This window comes from Corythoichthys intestinalis, chromosome 8 (genome assembly GCF_030265065.1).
Source record: "Corythoichthys intestinalis isolate RoL2023-P3 chromosome 8, ASM3026506v1, whole genome shotgun sequence".
Classification (NCBI taxonomy): Eukaryota; Metazoa; Chordata; class Actinopteri; order Syngnathiformes; family Syngnathidae; genus Corythoichthys; species Corythoichthys intestinalis.
In genome coordinates this window covers 2,551,080-2,569,974 of record NC_080402.1, presented here as the reverse complement: position 1 = coordinate 2,569,974, position 18,895 = coordinate 2,551,080, and the positions used below count along the sequence as shown (strand labels likewise).

The 18,895-nt window shown below is 39.4% G+C and overlaps 1 protein-coding gene across 7 annotated transcripts in view; it reads right to left on the bottom strand.

Moving 5' to 3' along the window:
* Positions 1-18,895, bottom strand: part of lrba (LPS-responsive vesicle trafficking, beach and anchor containing) — a 442,809-nt gene that overhangs the window by 386,171 nt on the left and 37,743 nt on the right. For all 7 annotated transcript variants that reach the window (XM_057842680.1, XM_057842682.1, XM_057842684.1 and 4 more), the window contains exons 3-10: positions 15,658-15,758; positions 15,470-15,565; positions 10,511-10,632; positions 10,307-10,433; positions 10,084-10,203; positions 7,093-7,239; positions 5,618-5,815; positions 1,051-1,184 (exon numbers count right to left, since the gene is read on the bottom strand). In XM_057842680.1, coding sequence (XP_057698663.1) covers positions 1,051-1,184; positions 5,618-5,815; positions 7,093-7,239; positions 10,084-10,203; positions 10,307-10,433; positions 10,511-10,632; positions 15,470-15,565; positions 15,658-15,758 — 1,045 coding nt within the window. The remainder of the gene's footprint in view (positions 1-1,050; positions 1,185-5,617; positions 5,816-7,092; positions 7,240-10,083; positions 10,204-10,306; positions 10,434-10,510; positions 10,633-15,469; positions 15,566-15,657; positions 15,759-18,895) is intronic.

Here is an 18,895-nt window from a genome sequence, read left to right as displayed (position 1 = left end):
TTTATTAGTATTTATAACTAATTAACACAAAGCAAATACTTTTTTATTATACTTTTTATAATTTTTAAAAATTTTCTCAAATAACAAAATTTGTACTACCAGTAATAAAAATATAGTATTAAAATATTATTAATACTTTCAGTTTTAAAAAATAATTATGAAATAAATAATATTAAATGAGCAATAATATTTATATATTAAATAAATAAATAATAGTAATTAGTATTTATAACTAATTAACACAAATACTTTTTTTAGTATACTTTTTATAATTTTAAAAAACTTTTTCAAATTAAATAACAAAATTTTTACTACCAGTAATAAAAATTTAGTATTAAAATATTAATACTTTCAGTTTTTAAAAATTATGATAAATGAATGATGACTAGTAAATGAGTAATAATTATTTTCAATATGTATTTACGACAAAAAACATCAAATAATGGTAAATGAAAAAAGTAAATACTTTTAAACATATACATATTAAAAAAAAGTTATTACAATAAAATATACACTAGAGTAAAAATAATTACAATTAAAAATAACAATATAAAATTAAATAACTAATTTAATAGTATGTTTTTTAAATGTACACATTAAAACAAAATATAAAATACAATATTAAATATATAATGATAAATGAGTAAAAAAAAAAGGTATATTTTTAAAAGTATTAACAAAAATTATATATATTTTTTACATACATACAAGCAGAAATTACAATAATTACCAGTAAATGAGTAATAATAATTACAAAATAAAAATGTCACAAATTAAAATATTAAAGGTATGATTGTAATATTTTTTAAATTTATACATTTAAAAAAAATGAAAGTAAATACACAACATTAAATGAAATAATAATTCAATATTAAAAACAGAATCGTATAACATGCTGCAGATTTCCTCCCACTTTTTAAGTTTGTATTGTAAAAAAAAGGAGACGCACCAAAGTGAAATGGAACTCCATTCCCAATTGTTAGTTGACACATATGAGCTGCACTCGGCTTGTTATAAATATGAGAATCGTATGTGCGTTTCCATAGTTACCAGACAGAGGTGTCCAGCTCGTGGCTGGAGGGTTGGCAAAAGTCCAGCTGCGCAAAGAGAGGGAAGAGGACCTGCACGCCACCAATGGAGTGAATGCCGCTCTGAACCGAGTGAGTCACCACGGCTTTCACGTCCTGCGCAAACAAACCATGAACTCTGTCACTCTTTCATTCTTCTGCTGTCAACTGAAATTAGTTTATCATTTGTTAACATCCAGTTTTGACACCTAGTGCTGTCAATGGCAGCAAATGAGTTAACAGAAAGAAATGAACTAATTGTCTACTGTTGACATTATATATATATTATATTTTTATTTTTTATTTTTTTGGATGGACATTTCTCACAGTGTGCCGAGTTGTTACATTTAACATAATAAAAAACATATTTAAACAATTCGTAAGTACAAAAAAATAGTCATAATTCTAAAAAACAAAATATATATATATATATATTAAAAACTTAAACTTAAAAAGAAACTTTAAGAATAATGGGAAAACCCTAAATTAAAGCAACACTTGGTAACTTTTCAACAATTATAAAAGAAGGGTGGCTCCTGCCACCCTCCTGCCACACAAAAAAAACTACAAATGTGCTGACTGCTTTCCTGCATATGTCACTTCCCCCTTTCCCTATTCATCATAAAAACGGAGGTCAATGCTAACGCTATTGCGCGAATTCTGAAAATATGGCAGAGCAACAGACCGAAAGAAAAGGCGGCCTCTAGTATATACAGAACAAACATTTGCCCAGCTTTCACTCGCTGATTTGAGGCCCCCCCAACCGAACTCGGGGCTGGGGGGGGGGTTAGCCACACAGTTGCTAACAGTCCTATGCTATAGATTAGCCACAACTAGATTCATTACCCAATTGCTTTTCATCCTTCACACAGCCGCTGGAAACAAATGTTGTTTAATCCATCTGCAAGCGACCAGGAGATTGATTGATTGATTGATTGATTGATTGATTGATTGATTGATTGATTGATTGATTGATTGATTGATTGATTGATTGATTGATTGATTGATTGATTGATTGATTGATTGATTGATTGATTGATGATTTTACGACACTGTGGGTGTAAGCTGGTCCTTGTGGGAAACGCAGTCTTAAGACAAAGCACTACTGCTTTTGTCCACCGGAGTCGCTGAACTCGACTAAAACTGAAAAGTTACCAAGTGTTGCTTTAAATAAAAAATTTTTTTAGGAATTTCTTATTAATGAATTGCCGTTTTTTTTTTTTTATTGCACTGAAAAAAAATAGTTTTCTAGAGTTTTAATTTTTTCTTTTTATAAATTTATGAATTCTTCATCGTTAGCTATATTTTTTCCCCAAATAAATTTTTTATATTTATTATTGTTATTTTTTGTATCAATACTATTTCCTTGTACTTATGTATACCTCCAGTGCTTTAGGAATATTTCATTAGCCTCATAGCATAATTGCCTAACTCATGTTTTAACATTTTCAGAAAATTGAAAAAAAAATGATATTTGTTTTTCCAACAGTCCTGACTGGCTTAGGGGAAAAGCAGTAAAGGCAGGATGATGCAGCAGTGGAGGAGAGTAACATTATGCAGAAATTTCAATTTGCCAAAAATATGAATTGGGCAATTAAGCTGTTAGGCTAACGATTTGGTAAATGTAAATTCAGGTATCCAGGGATTAAAGGTGGGAAAAGACAAGCAAAATCACGAGTTGGGGTAAGCAAGTGAGAAAGTCATTAGGCTTGCTACTTGCACAGTTTGTGAGCAGCGTAATAAGCAGAGCTGGAGGTGTTTCCAGCAGGTAGTTGGCAACTCTGCTCTAATGAGGCAGCTACACTCAAAGCGCGTGTGCAGTGACAGCATTAAAAAATTGTTCCCCACGCCGAAATCCTGACTATGTTGAGACCAGTGTCGGTAATAACGGTGTTAGAGTGTAACAGCGTTTCTTACGGCGACGGTGAGAAATCTTATTTCTTTCCCCATCTTTGCAACGCTGTTATGTGAAGGGGCGCGTTACTACAATTTGGTTGAATGAGGTGCAAGTTGTCTGATTTTATCATAGCTGCCTGGGAGATATCATAGCGTGAGGGGGGAGGAACAAAGTGGGTGGTAACGCCGTTGCAAACACGATGGTTGGCTAAGTGGCTCTGCGCATTAGCGTAGCATTCGCGTTACTGTTAGCATTAGCATTTAGCGAGTATCATCTTAAACTAACTTAACTAACTTAAATTTAACATACAGTTCATCATTTGTCAAGCCATTTGTAAGTTTAACTACCGTATTTTTCGGACTATTAGTCGCACCTGAGTATAAGTCGTACCAGCCATAAAATGCCCAACGAAGAGGGAAAAAAAACATAAGTCGCACCGGAGTATAAGTCGCATTATTGGGGGAAATTTACTTGATAAAATCCAACACATAGAACAGATATGTCATCTTGAAAGGCAATTTAAAATACAAATATAATAGAGAACAACATGCTGAGTAAGTGTACAGTATGATAATGTTACATGATGCATGAACATCGAAACGCGAACGTGGCCAGTATGTTAACGTAGCATAGTTATTAAGAATTATTCAGATAACTATAGCATAATGAACATGCTAGCAAGTTTACCAAACCATCAGTGTCACTCCAAAACACCAAAATAACATGTGAAATGATATAATAATGTGTTAATAATTTCACACATAGGTCGCTCCAGAGTATTAGTCCCAACCCCAGCCAAACTATGAAAAAAAACTGCGACTTACAGTCCGAAAAATTCGGTAATTACTTTTTAAATGTAAGGTTAACAACACTGATGATAGCATGCTGTTCAGTGGATATAGTGGTCATGGCCAAGGAAAACTTGATAAATGCCCTTTCTTAAAGTTTGGGACACTCGATTACTGTATTATATTTTGATTTTGATTTTTTCCAAGGCACCCTGAAGTACACTCAACAGTGATGGTGTATTGTCATGTGTGATAGAGACACAACCTGCTGTGAGTCGTGAGTTGTTGAAGTGTTGTTATACACTGTGTTAATTTAAAAAGTTATCAGCACGTCGGGTATTGGATATTTTTATCAGCAAAACACACAAAACAAGACGGAGACACAAGTCACGGCCGAGGAAACTTTTTTTTTTTTTTTTTTTTTTTTTAAACGCGTCCTGTTCAGCTGTTTAACATGGAGAATGGAAGTCTAACTGTCCGGTTAGTCTGAACAGTTTTAATTTTTCACATTGGTGTATGACATACACCCATTGTGATCATTCAGCATACCTCGTTTATTAAGACAAAGCAGCGAACAAGAAGGTGTTATGGGGGAACACAAGAAAAGGAGAGACAGACAGAACACACACAACAACAAGAAAAACATTGAACACCTACACTATGAATATGTTGGTGCTATAGTCAGCTACTAGTAGATGTATTTCCATTTGACACCATGTGAGGGGCCTATAAGATAAGTGATTGGGAGGGCTGGAGTGTACACAAATAAGCCTTGTGATCTAGAACCCAGTAATCATGTGAATCCTTTGTGAGTGTGAGCCCGCTGGCAACCCACCCAACACTGCCCCATCGCCAATCCCGGCACCGAGGCCCCCCGAACGAGCGCGCCCAATCACATCCAGCCATGCGCGAGTCCCATCAAACATGCAATAGCCACGCAGACGAGCAGAAGCGCCACCCCAAGGCATCGGCCCCCACCCACCCAGCCAGCTTGTGGAGGGGGGCGGAAGGGGGGTAGGGGGGGCAGCGCAGCCCATCCCTCCTTCTGCAGGGGCCATCGCCACGCCCCAGGTATCGAAGGTGGTCCCCCGGGCCACCCGTGCCCCCGTAAACCGGCCTTCAGGGATGGGAATAGGGGATGCACCACCAACCCCCATGCCCACTCCTGCCCGGCCCTTGAGCCACAGTCGCAGCCCCCCAACCGGCACGGCACAACACTGGACCCCTAACAGCCCACCAAGTCCAGGGCAGGGCAGGGCCCCCCGCCGGAGCAGGCGAAACCCAGACGACACACCGGCACCCAGCCAGCCACCCGCATCGGAGCGCAGGGCGGATACCCGGACAGAGAAGCGAGGGGAAGGCGGAAGCAGGAGAACGTTGAGGAGCCGCCGCAGGGCGACGCGAGATCGGAGCACCGACCTTCTCCTATTCCCGCGGCCGGAAGCCCAGGCTGAAGGGAGGCCACGCCATAGAGAAAAAGTGTGGGGCCCACCTACCACCCTATTAGTGTGACTGCCAGGTCCCCGACTGGCAGCCATTACCCAGCACCATGTTGGGATTGTGTGGGGAGGGTAGTGCGATGTACGCATTAAAATATGGGAGAGCTCGGCTCGGGGTAGTTGGACCGCTGCATGGAATTTCTACCCAGCCGCCCGTCCCACCGCCCTTTGCCGGAACTCCCCCGTGGAGTATTATGTGTGTGGTGCGTTAAAAAAAGGTGCGGGAATGGCGGGGCCTGCCGTGAGGAGGTACCCGTGATGCTACATGATATCTCAATGTATGTTTGTGTGGAACTGTAGTTCACAATAACGACAAAAAACTATGCGATAAATAATATTGTTCCAGATTGATTCCGAACAGTTTACCTGTAGCATGAGGGCGTGCGGAGAATGCACGAAAATGGAGGCGTTGTCCTTGGGGGACGACTCCAGGCAGAGTTGGGCGTCGGTGGCGCGGGGGTTGTACGCGAAGGCGATGGCGGCCGACAACTTGCCGTCGTACAGCAGCGTCTTGTGGTGCTCGGCGAACAGCAGGTCGCTTTCGGCCTTGTATTTGAAGGTACCCTGAAGACGGACCGGGAGATTAAAAAAAGATCGGACAAAATGACTGCTGTCAGTCTTCTTTATTTTTTTGGCCCTCGGGTCCCTGAATAAATAACATGCAGCTGCAGGACTGAATTGACAGTGAGTGTTATTGCTTCTTGTGGCTTGCTTTTTGCCCTCATCGGTTTAAGTAGATATCATTTGTCATATTGATTTAAGATGTTTTCACCATTGAACCTAGGACTGCCAAATTCATCAACAATTGGTTCTCAAATTAATCGACAACTATTTTTCTATAGTTAAAAAGTTGGCCAAGTTTTTTATTTTACTAATTCAATAAAAACAAGAGGAAAAAAACAGTATATTCTTATTTATTAGTTTTTTATTTATACATTTCTCTAATAGCAAATATTATCTTCTGAACCAATATTTTTTAATTTTATGGCTTTTAATTTTTTGAAAACTGAAAAAAGACATATTTGATATATTATAAATTTTTAAAAATGTTTTTAATTAAATTATATTTTAAATATTTTTTCAAATTATCTATTTTCAAGCAAATATAAATTTGAACAAGACATTTTTATCATTTAAAAATAATTTAAAAGCAAATGCTGTTTTTTTTTTTTTTTATATTACAATTTTATTTTTAACCAGGACAAAAATACAATTATTTTTTTATTACAATTTTATTTTTAACCAGGACAAAAATGCATTTTTTTTTATTTGACAATTTTTAAGCAAATATTCTAAATTAAAAAGATTTTTACATTTTAAAAAGAAAGAGAATCTTATATATTATGCAATTTATTCATTTCCTAACCATTTTCTTATTTTATCCCAATTTTATTTTTCACAAGAAAATACAAAATATTCTCTTTTTTATTTGACAATTTTCAAGCAAATATTATAAATGAAATTTTCCTTTTACGCTTTTATTTTAAAAACAAAAATTGTAAATATTCGGTCATTTATTCATTTCCTGGGTTAGGGTTTGGTAGGGTAACATTTTAAATAAGGATGAAAATATTTTTTTTTTTTTATACTATAGATTACATTTCCTTGTAAGTTTTATTTTAAAAACACAAAGAATTGTAAATATTCTGTCATTTATTCATTTCTTAAACATTTTAAATACAATAAAGAAAAGGGGGGTAGCTTTTTTTTTTTTTTTTTTTTTTTTTTTAATGTTTGCGAAAGTCAATGATGAAAAAGGACAAAAAAATATGATACTTACAAATAAATGCTGTTAGTTCTATACTAGTCATAGTCCAACTTTACTCTGCACATAAATGTACCTGATAACCCGGCCCCAACTGGTAGATGGCCAGAATCTGCGCAGCATTGAGAGTTTCTCCGAATAAGTAAACGGCGCCCATCTGGCCGCAGAAGACCCGGTTGATGTCTGCAGTCTCTGAGGAGCCGAGGAAGCACTTGTCGAACGTCTGCGAGATGAAAACGTGAACTTTGAAGCACTCTGAAAAAGCTAAAAATGATCTATCTTAAGCATGAGAAGGAATTGGTATCAAGATGTGATGAAAAGAAGCTAAAAATAGCAAAGACCCTGCGCTAAAAATATCCTCACTGACAGCCTTGCTGAGCATTTGTCGCCAGTTTTTTTATTTAAACAGTGACATCTTTGTAAAACAATTTATTGATTGTTGGTGGGAGCGTATTGATAACCTTTTGGCCAACTAAACATGGCGATGTATCACCTTTTCGATATATTGTCACACTCCTACTCGTAATAGATAGTACGGTACATTGATTAATAAATTAAATGGACTTTTATTTCATGGGGCCACACTTGTATACCAAATGTTTTCCCTATAAACATTTTTTTTAAATGTTAAAAACAATGAACATAAAGTGCATTACTGCCTTAAAGTCCCGGTGACATAAAAAAAGCATATTTCATATTGCACTGTACTTTATGCTCCTGAATGAAATGGAGCAAGTGGATATGTGCACAAGCATCCGATATATTTATCTAATTTTTTTTCATCCCGCGCTCCAAAATGAGAGACTTCTTGCCACGCTCTCGAACTGAGGAAGAAGGCGGATGTGATGTTAACGGGATCCAACATCTTCACTATACAGCCATACTATTTTATGCAAAAGGACTGCAGATTCATTTTTTTTGTGGTTTAATTCATTTATTTTTCGCGTCACACCAGCCCAATGTGCTGCAGGCTTTTGTTGCTACACCAGAGAGAGTGGTGTGAGGCTTTTTGGGTTTCCCGATGGGTTGGGTTTCACGTTCACCGTGAAGGATGGGCAAAACAAGTCCGACAGTCTAGGGACCATTGGATGGACGAGGAAGTGAGTAAGCTACAATTTTTAGGTTTTGTCAAATAGTGGGATCATGGCGCACGTTTTAATAAGGAGGTGGCTTGCATTTTGTGGGTGACAATACTCTCTGTCCACCGAGAAGGTGGGAGTGGCCCTCTGAGAGAGCGCTATCCTCGGCTTAGGCCCGGGGATCCCCCTGCTTTCGTCTCCGGTTCTCGATTGTGTCAAGACTTCCATCCCCCTCGGCCTTCTTCGCGTGCCCACCGGGAGAGCGCTAGCCTCGGGCAGCCACGCCTTCCGACGTTGGCCGGTTTGTCCACCGAAAACATGCCATTGTCGGCGTTCATTCCCCAGCTGTGTCCCCAGCGAAGAGCACTCCTGCTGGGGACACAGCAAGGGAACATCAAGCCGAAACTCACTCGCTGCCAGGGGCTGGCTGATCGGTGAAGACAATCACATCCGCCGCCGTGTGGACATGAGTCAGACACATGAGGTAGTTTGCGTGATATTTTGTGTTAGAAAGGGCGAGAAAGAGACTTGAATAAACCGCTCAGTTCAGGTTAGCATGTAGTCTAGCTCTTAGTCTCGCAGACCCAGCAGAGAAATGACATGAGTCGGACTATCTCCGGTGGCATGAAATACTGTTCGGGAGGTTTAAGAAGTCAGCATTTTGACCATTATGCAGTAAATTAGCCCTGTCATACTGAATAAATGCATTTTTAATATTTCATATTCCATTTAGCACAAGACTTATTAGTCATGACCATACAATTTATTTAGCAATTTGGGAAAAATACTTAGATACAAAGAATATCCTGTAAAAAAATAATAAACTCAGTAGAGAGATAAAAACAAAGATGACATTTTGCTACTCTCTGAATCTTCCTCCTCCATTGGGCTCAATTCTAAATACGCTGAAAGCGCTACTCTGCTGATATCATCACCCAGATGGCGGCGCCAGAGTGCTATAATGACCAAAGTTCCAGCATCGTCACCTTGACAAGAGTCAAGAATCTGCATTGGACAAGGTGATGATGCTGGAACTTTTGCTTGGTGCTAGTCCAGTGAGATTTAAAAAGAGGACTGTCGAAAGAAAACATCAAAATTCCCTTAGTCCTTGATGATATCGGGCTGCATGTCAGGCAAAGGCACTGGGAAGATGGCTATGGTTAAATCTTCAATACATTTTAAAACTAATTTAGACCGCTTTCTTATCCCTTCAAATGAAAATATGTAATTTTCCAAGATGACAATGCATCATGCAAAGCATTCCTTGGAGAAAGACTCATCCAGTCAATGTCATGGCCTGCAAATAGTCCAGATCTCAACCCTATTGAAACCTGTGGTGGAAATTGAAAAAAATGGTCCACGGCAAGGCTCTGCCCTGCAAGGATGATCTGGTAACTGCAATCAAAGAGAGTTGGCATCAAATTGATGAAGAATACTCATCAAGTCCATGCCTCAGAGACTGCAAGCTGTCATAAAAGCCAGAGGTGGTGCTACTAAATACTCGAGATGTGTTTTGATTGTTATTTCTTTGTTTGTTTCTCATGACTCCATTTTTTTTTCTTCAGAATGGAGTGATTCCATATATATTTTCCCTGCTCTTGCTCTATAAAAGTAACATTTACTGACCACCACAATGTTTTTTATTCATTTCTTTTAGTGTTTCTGAAGGCTAACGAATTAATTCATTTTTCAAGCTTTTTGTCCGAGTTTGTTCTACATGATAGAATGTCTGAGTGAGTGCTCGTCCGAGACTGGAGATTCCATACTTTTTACTAGGGGTTTCCTGTTCATTTTGGGTTACTTAAGGAAGCTTCCTGTTGATTTTGGCGCATTTAGGGGTCTAACTAGCTGCTATCTTTCCTTTTTAGAAACAACCAAAACAGAAAAACAACACAAATTAACTCATAAGATTCAACTCAAAAACAACACAAAACCATTCGCAAGGCGGCACCGCCACTTGGGAGCACCAATTATTCATTCCTACTCACGTCGCTGGTGTTGACAAACCAGGCCATCTCCCCGAAGGACGCTAGCTCGCCGTTGACATAGCAGCTAATTTCGCTGTTTTTCCAGCGGTTGTAGACATGCACCAGCGTCACCATGTACCACTGCGGTGAAAAAATTGTCAAAAAAACAACCAGTTAACGCCTTTACCAGCAAAAAAATAAATATAAATTGTTAAACAATTGTAATAAATTGTTTCCGTCTTACCTTCTGAGGTTTAAAGTCATACTTGACACAGTGCTGGAATCCTTTCCCTTTGGTTTTCAGCGAGGTCACGATCAAGCAACCGGCCACAAAGTGCGCAGAGTAGCCGTGGCCTTTGCTGGTGCGAAAACTGAACGGGAAAAAAAACTGGTCAATTTCTCAGTTTTTTTGTCTGCTTGATACACATATCAAGAAACCGGGACTGACCAGTAAAGGTAAGGCTTGTCTTTATCCACGTTAATGTTGTTGAGAGGGTCCATTCGAAGCCACGTATGGAAGGTGAAGCCATTCTGGTACGGCCATTTTGCGATGGGCGGGAGCGCTATCGCCTGTTGTAAAGCCAATGCAACAGTGTTGTTTTTAGCAGCCATTTTAATTTTCATTTTTGGATGAAAATACCTTGAAATTTTAGTCATTTCAAAATGTGTCTTTGTCGAGTTTTCGTCGATTAATACTCAAAAAATGTTTTCGTCTGTTTTAGTCCAAAAATAAAGGTTTCCAACCATTTCGAATGAACATTGACAAAAAAAAGCATATATTGTAGCGTCCACAATGACAACGCCAACTTTTTGATAATATGCAATCATCAGGAAAACTGTACATTATTTTCAAATAATTAAACCGAATGAGACGCCACCAACTGTATGTAAAAAAGCTGACGACGCTAGATGCTAATGCTAACGCGAATGTTAGCCTAACGTTACAAGTTACATTTAGTGTGTGACGATCACTCAGCACAGACCTTCAAAGGCCAAAACAACATTGTACGATAAGTACTGCTGCAATGATTAATCGTTTAGAAAAAAGCTTTGAATTAAAATTTGCTGCTTCGAGTATTCGTTTAATTAAAGTGGCGTTGCAATGGTTTGTTTTGAAAGTGTTTGCATTTATTTTTATTGATTTGGGCGGATACACTGCCCTCTAGTGGCAACAGTGAATATGACATAACTCATTTAAAATGGCTGAATCCAGCTGCACCCTGTTAAGACCAACACAAGTTTTGTTTGAGCTAATGTCTTTTTAATATGCATAATATGCGTAATTTAGGTATATTAAGCCATTTTTAGTGGGAATATATGTTTGAACGATTTGTTAAGAGCATTGTAAAAGAAAAAAACAAAACAAAAAAACATTTTATAGCATTCAAGCTAGCGGTATGCAAGTTAGCCAATTGTTCTTTTGGTATACTTAAATCCTCATTTATTTTTTTTATACCGTTTGAGGCATGCCATTTTAAAAAATTTTTAACTAACTAATTCACAGATTAATCAACTACTAAAGTAATCAATAGATGCAACCCTAAAGATAAGAACATAGACTTCACTATCAGTTGACGGGGCTCGGGGCCAATCTGTAGGGGCCCTATTTTCAAAAATTTCAATTTCAAATATTTTCAAAACCAAAGCCGCTAGCTACCTAAAACCAAAACAGACACCTCCCTTAGGCATATATGAGTCTCCATGAGCAGCGACATAAAAAAACTCAGTGTCGTTCCCTAATAAAACCCCGAATATTTTTTCATACAACAAACTTGGCTATAAAATTCCCAAATTATACACTAGATGCACAAAAATCACCAAATACAGACATAATCACCTATATTTTCAGGATCAATGGCAATATTTAACATATCATGCAAGTTTTTGCTCAAAATAGCAACTTTTTTGTAAACTAAGTTTTGAACAGCTAAAAAAAAAAAACTATTTTCACATCAGAAACTTAATACTTGAGAAGTTTTGAACAGCTAAAAAAAAAAAGTATTTTCACATCAGAAACTTAATACTTGAGGTAAGTATACAGAATCATCTCGATATTACTCAACAAAAGCAAAATTTGCATTTTTTCTATATACATATGTGTTATATACATACAATCTCTATATATACTGTATATGTGTAGAGATACAAAATCCAACATGGCGGCCATCACAAAACAGAGCTTTTTAAGTAGAAAATTCTTGCAACTAAATGCTCAAATCGTCATTTTTCATAAATATTTTAAGCCAAAGTTACAGCATAGTTTAATCCAACATGGGGGCCCACGAAACAAAGAGCTTTTTAAGTTAAAAATTCTTGCAAAAAAATGCTTAAATTGCGGAATTTCTATAGGTATGAACGTAAAACTGTCTAGATTCTTGGTTAATAGCAAAAATCGGGCAGTTATCATTCATTTTACGTAAATATTTCAAGCCAAAGTTATGGTATTGTTTAATCCAACGTGGCGGCTGTCTTGGAACAAAGAGCTTTTAAAGATTAAAATTCTTGCAAATAAATGCTTATATTGCGGAATTTCTATAGATATGAATGTAAAACATTCGAGATTCTTGCTTGACAGCAAAAAACGGGAAGTTAGCATTTATTTTACATAAATATGTCGAATGTGCTGCGGGTTAAGTCACTGTGGCTGCCACCTTAGTACAACAAAGAGCTTTTTAAGTTGAACGTTCTGGCAAATTAATGCTTAAATTGCAGAATTTCTATAGATATGAATGTAAAACAGTCAAGATTCTTGGTTAAAAGCAAAAAATGGGCAGTTATTGTTCATTTTATGTAAATATTTCAAGCCAAAGTTACGGTATTGTTTAATCCAACATGGCGGCGGTCATGGAACAAAGCGCTTTTTAAGTTGAAAATTCTTGCAAATAAATGCTTAAAGCGCAAAATTTCTGTAGACATGAACGCAAAACTGTCTAGACTCTCGGTTAAAAGCAAAAAAAAAAACAAAAAAAACAAAAAAAACAAAAAAAACAAAAAAAAACAAGCATTTATCATTCATTTTACGTAAATTTTTCAAGCTAAAGTTAGGCTGATTTTTTTTCTATTCATTTCATTGTATTCACAACGTTTCAAAGTGCATGGATGGTAGAGTTGGCAATCTTGGGGCACTTAACAATTCGATTACAACTACGATGCAGAGGCTACGGTTCGATTATAAATCGATTATTGATGCACCCCCCCTAGCTATTAGCTGCTTTTAAGGTTTTGTATATTAGTTACAAAAATTGTACAAAAATCGTCTCAAGCTTTAATAAAGTACTAGTATTAAGTTAACAGTACAAAACAGTAAAAAAAAAATACTCAAGTCCCCATTTTGTACCAGCAGCTTTAATCTACATTCAATTAATGTTATGAATCAACCAACCGGTAAAGTTGTTAAAATTGTTCCCATTATTGCATAATTTCCCTTCTGTCTACTTTTGACATGTGAAAGTTTTAAAACGGTTTCATCATTTAAAGATAGATTCAAGTGATGAATTTGCAGATTTAGGAGTATTTTAGATAAAAAAATTTCGCTCAGAAGGTACAACAGCCTTTCAGAGAAGTCTACTGCTTTAAGATGGCGGCTGTTTACTAACGCCAGCAATTTCGTATCTAGTTCTCCTTACATGTGCTAATGCCGCCGAGTCCATCATTTCGCATCTAGTTCTATAAACATGTGATATCTACCGTAGCATTATGTGGACGAAATTTGTAGCAACATGGGATTTGTTTGAAGCGGTTGTCGGCTGCAGTCAGGTATTATTGTTTTGTTTTGTTTTGTTTTTTTATCTCGCGGCATAAGTTGTCGGTCGATTCCTCATTGCGTCCCGAAGACCACGCTGACTGTGTTTTATTTCCACTTTATTGGGCATATCTCAATACCCTAATTTCCGCACTATAAGACGCACCTGACTATAAGCCGCTGCCCACCAAATTTGGCACGAAAACAGAATTTGTTCATAGATAGGCCGCACTGGACTATAAGCCGCAGCGGTTTTCACTGTATTGTGGGATATTTACACCAAAAGATATGAACTGGTAACACTTTATTTGACAGCAGCATCATACGACTGTCATAAGACCAAATTAACCACCTTGTAACTTTGAACCAACTGGCTTCAAAGCTTCAACGCTTCAAGAAACTTTATTTGGCCATCACTGCTGCCTTGGGGGGAGACAGGCAACCTCTGCTGCCACCTGCTGTCAACACCTTTGTTGTCCAACATGCCTCCTAGCATACAATGCAGTGCTACGGATGTAAATAATTAAAAAAAAATAGTAAAAAATCATCTTTATCAGTAAAAAAAATCAGATTCTGTGCTAAACATTTCTTTAGTTACTGTTCCAGTTTTTTCATTAATTGCTAGTTATGGTATTTGTTAACATTTTATTTGACAGTGGTGACATAAGACTGTCATTAGACAATCATAATTTTGACATGGCACTGTCCAAAGCATTAATGAATGCTTACAACATGTCATTTAGTGTTAACCGGCCAATTATTTCACTTTTGAATGGATGTAAAAGATCCAAGCTGGACTTAAATGGAGTTAGTGACATAATTTGCCAGATGATACTATGACATATGTCACAAGCATGTATTAATGCCCATGATAGTGTCATGACACAATTATGACGATCCTATGACAGTCTTATGACACCACTGTCAAATAAAGTGTTACATATTAACCCAAATAAATCAACAAATAAGCCGCACTTGACTATAAGCAACGGGTATCAAAATGAAGGAAAAAAGTAGCGGCTTATAGTCCAAAAATTACGGTAATTGGAATTTTAATGTTTCCGAATCGTTCTCGCATCTTCACGACCGATTCGTGAATAATCTAAGAAATTTTGCACGCCTCTAATGCATGGTGCGAAAAATAACTTACCTTGAATCCTCGACCGAATCACTCGAGACACTCCCGGCCTGCTTGTATGCAGTAAAACTGTCCTATTTCCACCTAAATCCGGCGTTAGAGCGCAGCGTATGTTTGCGTTTATCACGATGAATAGTGAAAGCCACCTCAACGCTTTATGGGTCGGCCCCCTACGGGAAGGCGTGGCGCAAAGTCTGTGGGAGGTGTCTTGTCGACTGATGGTGGAGTCTATGATCAGAAAATCTTACCATGTGTTTCAAAACAAGCAAGCCTAGACTGCAAAATGCCATTCATTGTGGACATATGACAGAAACTGTCGCATTTTTGTCTCGTCTCGTCAGACGAAAACTGGCATTCGTCTCGCTATGTTTTGTCCCCCAAGACACGTTATTAGCTCGTCATGTCATGAAAAAATGGTTCGTCAATGAAATATTTTCGTTATCGTCATCGTTGTCAAAAACAAAAATGCAACGCGACAACTAAGATTTAATTCTATTTTTTTAAGGGTACATCGAAAACGAACTCACAGCTGCATTTTTGCCCGGAAAGCTGAAGAAAGAGTCAGGTCCGGTCCTGTGAGCCATGTACTTCAGCACCGACAGCAGCTTCACGGCATGTCGAGGCTGCGTTAAAAAAATAAAAATGTGAACCTTATGAGCACTTGACGGCTTCCCTGCAAATTCCTCACATATACGGCCGAGGCATCTCAACTCACCCATTGGCCTTTCTCCCCTTGCAGCTTGCTGAAGAACAGCTTTAACTCTTTGACCGTGATGCTGTAGCTAGCCAGCACACCCAGCATGTCCACCAGCAAGTCTGAAAACAAAAAACTCAAAAGTGGTCAAGCGTGACAACCAAATCGTATAAACAAGCAGAGTAAAAAAAAAAATGTTCTCTGACCATGAAATTCATGAACTTTAGATGTTTGAGTATTTTTAAAATGACGTTAAAACATGGAACGTTTTCACTTGAGTAAACAGCTACTTTGCCCTTATTTAACTCAATTCGCTGGAGGCCTGCGCTGTTCATGCTGGCAAGAAGGGCACTGATGCGAACACCGTCGGAACGGATCCAAGTAATCCGTGTAGTTTCCAAAGGCCTTGCACAAGATTTGCTGCACCCAAATATCCAAAACGTGTTCATTGTATAGCTCATTTGCTTCCGAATTATAGGTTTTCCTCAAACAGTAGCGACATGACAAAATTTATCAATAAGAAGAGACTGGCTGTCCATAGCAGCCTCGGTTTTTTGCTTAAAAATCACGTAATCTGTAATCATGTACTTATGCCATAGGAGTACAAGTATTATGGGCAAATTGTCATACTTATTAATTAATCCCAAAATTTGGGAATTTACTTTTCAGTTACAAACCACTACCAAAAATATAACGACATACAGGATTGTGCCTAGGGATCATGACTTTTCACTATAGGCGCACTAACTCCTTAGGTGGAAAAGGGAAAACAAGAGGCTGTATTAGGGGGGGGGAAACAATGCCATCAGTTTTAACTATCGGGGCCACGATTGCATAGGAGGAAAAGGTAACTCAAGAGGATGGATGAGGGGGAAAATAATAACTTAGGTGGAAAAGGGAAAACAATGGGTGGATGAGGCAAAAAATGCCACCATTTTTCAGTATCATTGCACGATTCTTTAGGTGGAAAAGGTAACTCAAGAGTGGGGGAATGAGGGCAAAAATTAGTCACTATCAGTACCCCAAATCCTTAGGTGGAAAAGGGAAAACATTTAACCCACAATTTTTTTCGGTGGAAAAGGCTGCCAGTCGGGAACCTGGCAGCCACAGTAATAGGGTGGTAGGTGGGTCCCAGACTTTTTCCATATGGCGTGGCTCCCGGGGTGTGGCCTCCCCTCTGCCTCGGCTGCCGGCCGCGGGAGTGGGCTGGGGGGTCGGGTCTCCGATCTTGCATCGCCCCGTGGCAGTTCCTGGGCGTTCTCCTGCCTCCGCCTTCCCCTCTCTTCTCTGGCTGGGCATCCGCCCTGCGCTCCGTCGCGGGTCGCTGGCTGGGCGCCGGTGTATCAGCGGGGTGTCGCCTGCACCGGCGGGGGTCCCTGCCTTGCCTAGGGCTTGGTGGGCCGCTGGGGGTCCCGTGGCGTGCCGTGCCGGTTGGGGGGCTGTGGCTGTGGCTCGTGGCCCGGGTGGGTGTAGGCATGGGGTTGGTGATGCGTCCCCTCCTGCCATCCCTGAAGGCCGGTTGATGGGCGCGCGGGTGGCCCGGGGGACCACCCTGGGTCCCGGGGGGGGGGGGGGGGGGGGGGGGGGGGCGGTGGGTTTCCTTTGCTGGGCGGCGGGAGGAGGGATGGGCTACGCATGGCCCCCCCCACCCCCCGGCCCACCCTCCCTCCCCGGGCTGGCTGGGTGGGGGCCGTGGCCCTGGGTTGGCGCCCGCGTGGTTTCTCCGCCCGTCTGCGTGGCTGTTGCGTGCCCGGTGGGGCTTGCGTGCTGCTGGATGTGGTAGGGCATGCTCGGGTTGGAGGTTCCGGTGCCGGGATTGGCGATGCGGCGGCGTAGGGTTGGTCGCCAACGGGCTTACACTCATAAGAGATTCACACGATTACTGGGTTCTAGATCACAGAACTGATTTGTGTACACTCTACCCCTTTCAATCACTTAGCTTATAGTGTTATAGACACCCCCACCCCCATTCTCCTCTTTCACTGGCCAATAGGCCCCCACATGGTGTAAACCGGAAATACATCTCGCTGACGATAGCACCAGCATATTAGTAGCTAGTTTAGATGTTCAATGTATTTCTTGTTGTTGTTTGTGTATGTGTTTCTTTTCTTTCTTCTCTTGTATTTCTTTTCTTCTGTCCCCCCATAACCCCTTCCTGTTCGCTGCTTTGTCATTATAAAAAGGTATTTTGAATGATCACAATGGGAGTATGTCAGACTCTCAATGTGAAACATTAAAACTGTTCAGAATCCGGGCACTTAGACTTCCATTCTCTGTGTCAAACAGCTGAACAGGACAGGTTTAAAAAAAAAAAAAAAAAAAAAAAAAAAAAAGGAAAAGGAAAAGGTAACTCAAGAGGATGGATGAGTGCATAAATAAGTCACCATCAGTACCCCAAATCCTGAGGTGGAAAAGGGAAAACAAGAGGGTGGATGAAGTGGGGGGGGGAAGCAATACCATCAATTTTAAGTATGAGTGACACAATTCCTTAGGTGGAAAAGGTAGCTCAATTGGGTGGCTGAGGGAAAAAATAAGTCACTATGAGTTCCCCAAATTCTTAGATGGAAAAGGGGAAACGATTTCTTTGGTGAAAAAGGAAACTCAAGAGAGGTGACGAGGGCAAAAATAAGTCATCATTAGCATCCAAAATTCTCAGGTGGAAAAAGGGAAATGAATGTGGATGAGGGGGAAAAAACAATGCTATAAATTTTAACTATTAGTGGCATCATTCCTTAAGTGGAAAAAGTAACTCAAGAGGGTGGATGAGGGCAAAAATAAGTCACTATGAGTACCCCAAATTCTAAGGTGGAAAAGGGAAAACAGTATGACGAAGGGGGAAAAAAAAATCAATGCCATCAATTTTATCAATTGGTGCCAAGATTCCTTAGATGGAAAAGGTAACTCAAGAGGGTTAATGAGGGCAAAAAGTCATTATTCGTACCCCAAATTCTTAGGTGGAAAAAGTGAAACTAGTGTTGATGAGGGGAAAAAAACCATAAATTCTAACTATTGGTGCCACGATTACTTAGGTGGAAAAGGTAACTCAAGAGGGTGGATGAGGGGAGAAAATAGGTCACTATCAGTACCTCAACTCTTTGGGTGAAAAAGGGAAAACAACAGGGTGTATGAGTGGGGGGGCAGATCAATGCCATCAATTTTAACCATTCGTTCATTCACTCCTCCCAGTCAAAACATCATCCATTCACTCCTCCGACTCAAAATGAATTGGACGTCTAGTGCCGTCAATGCCAGTGAATGA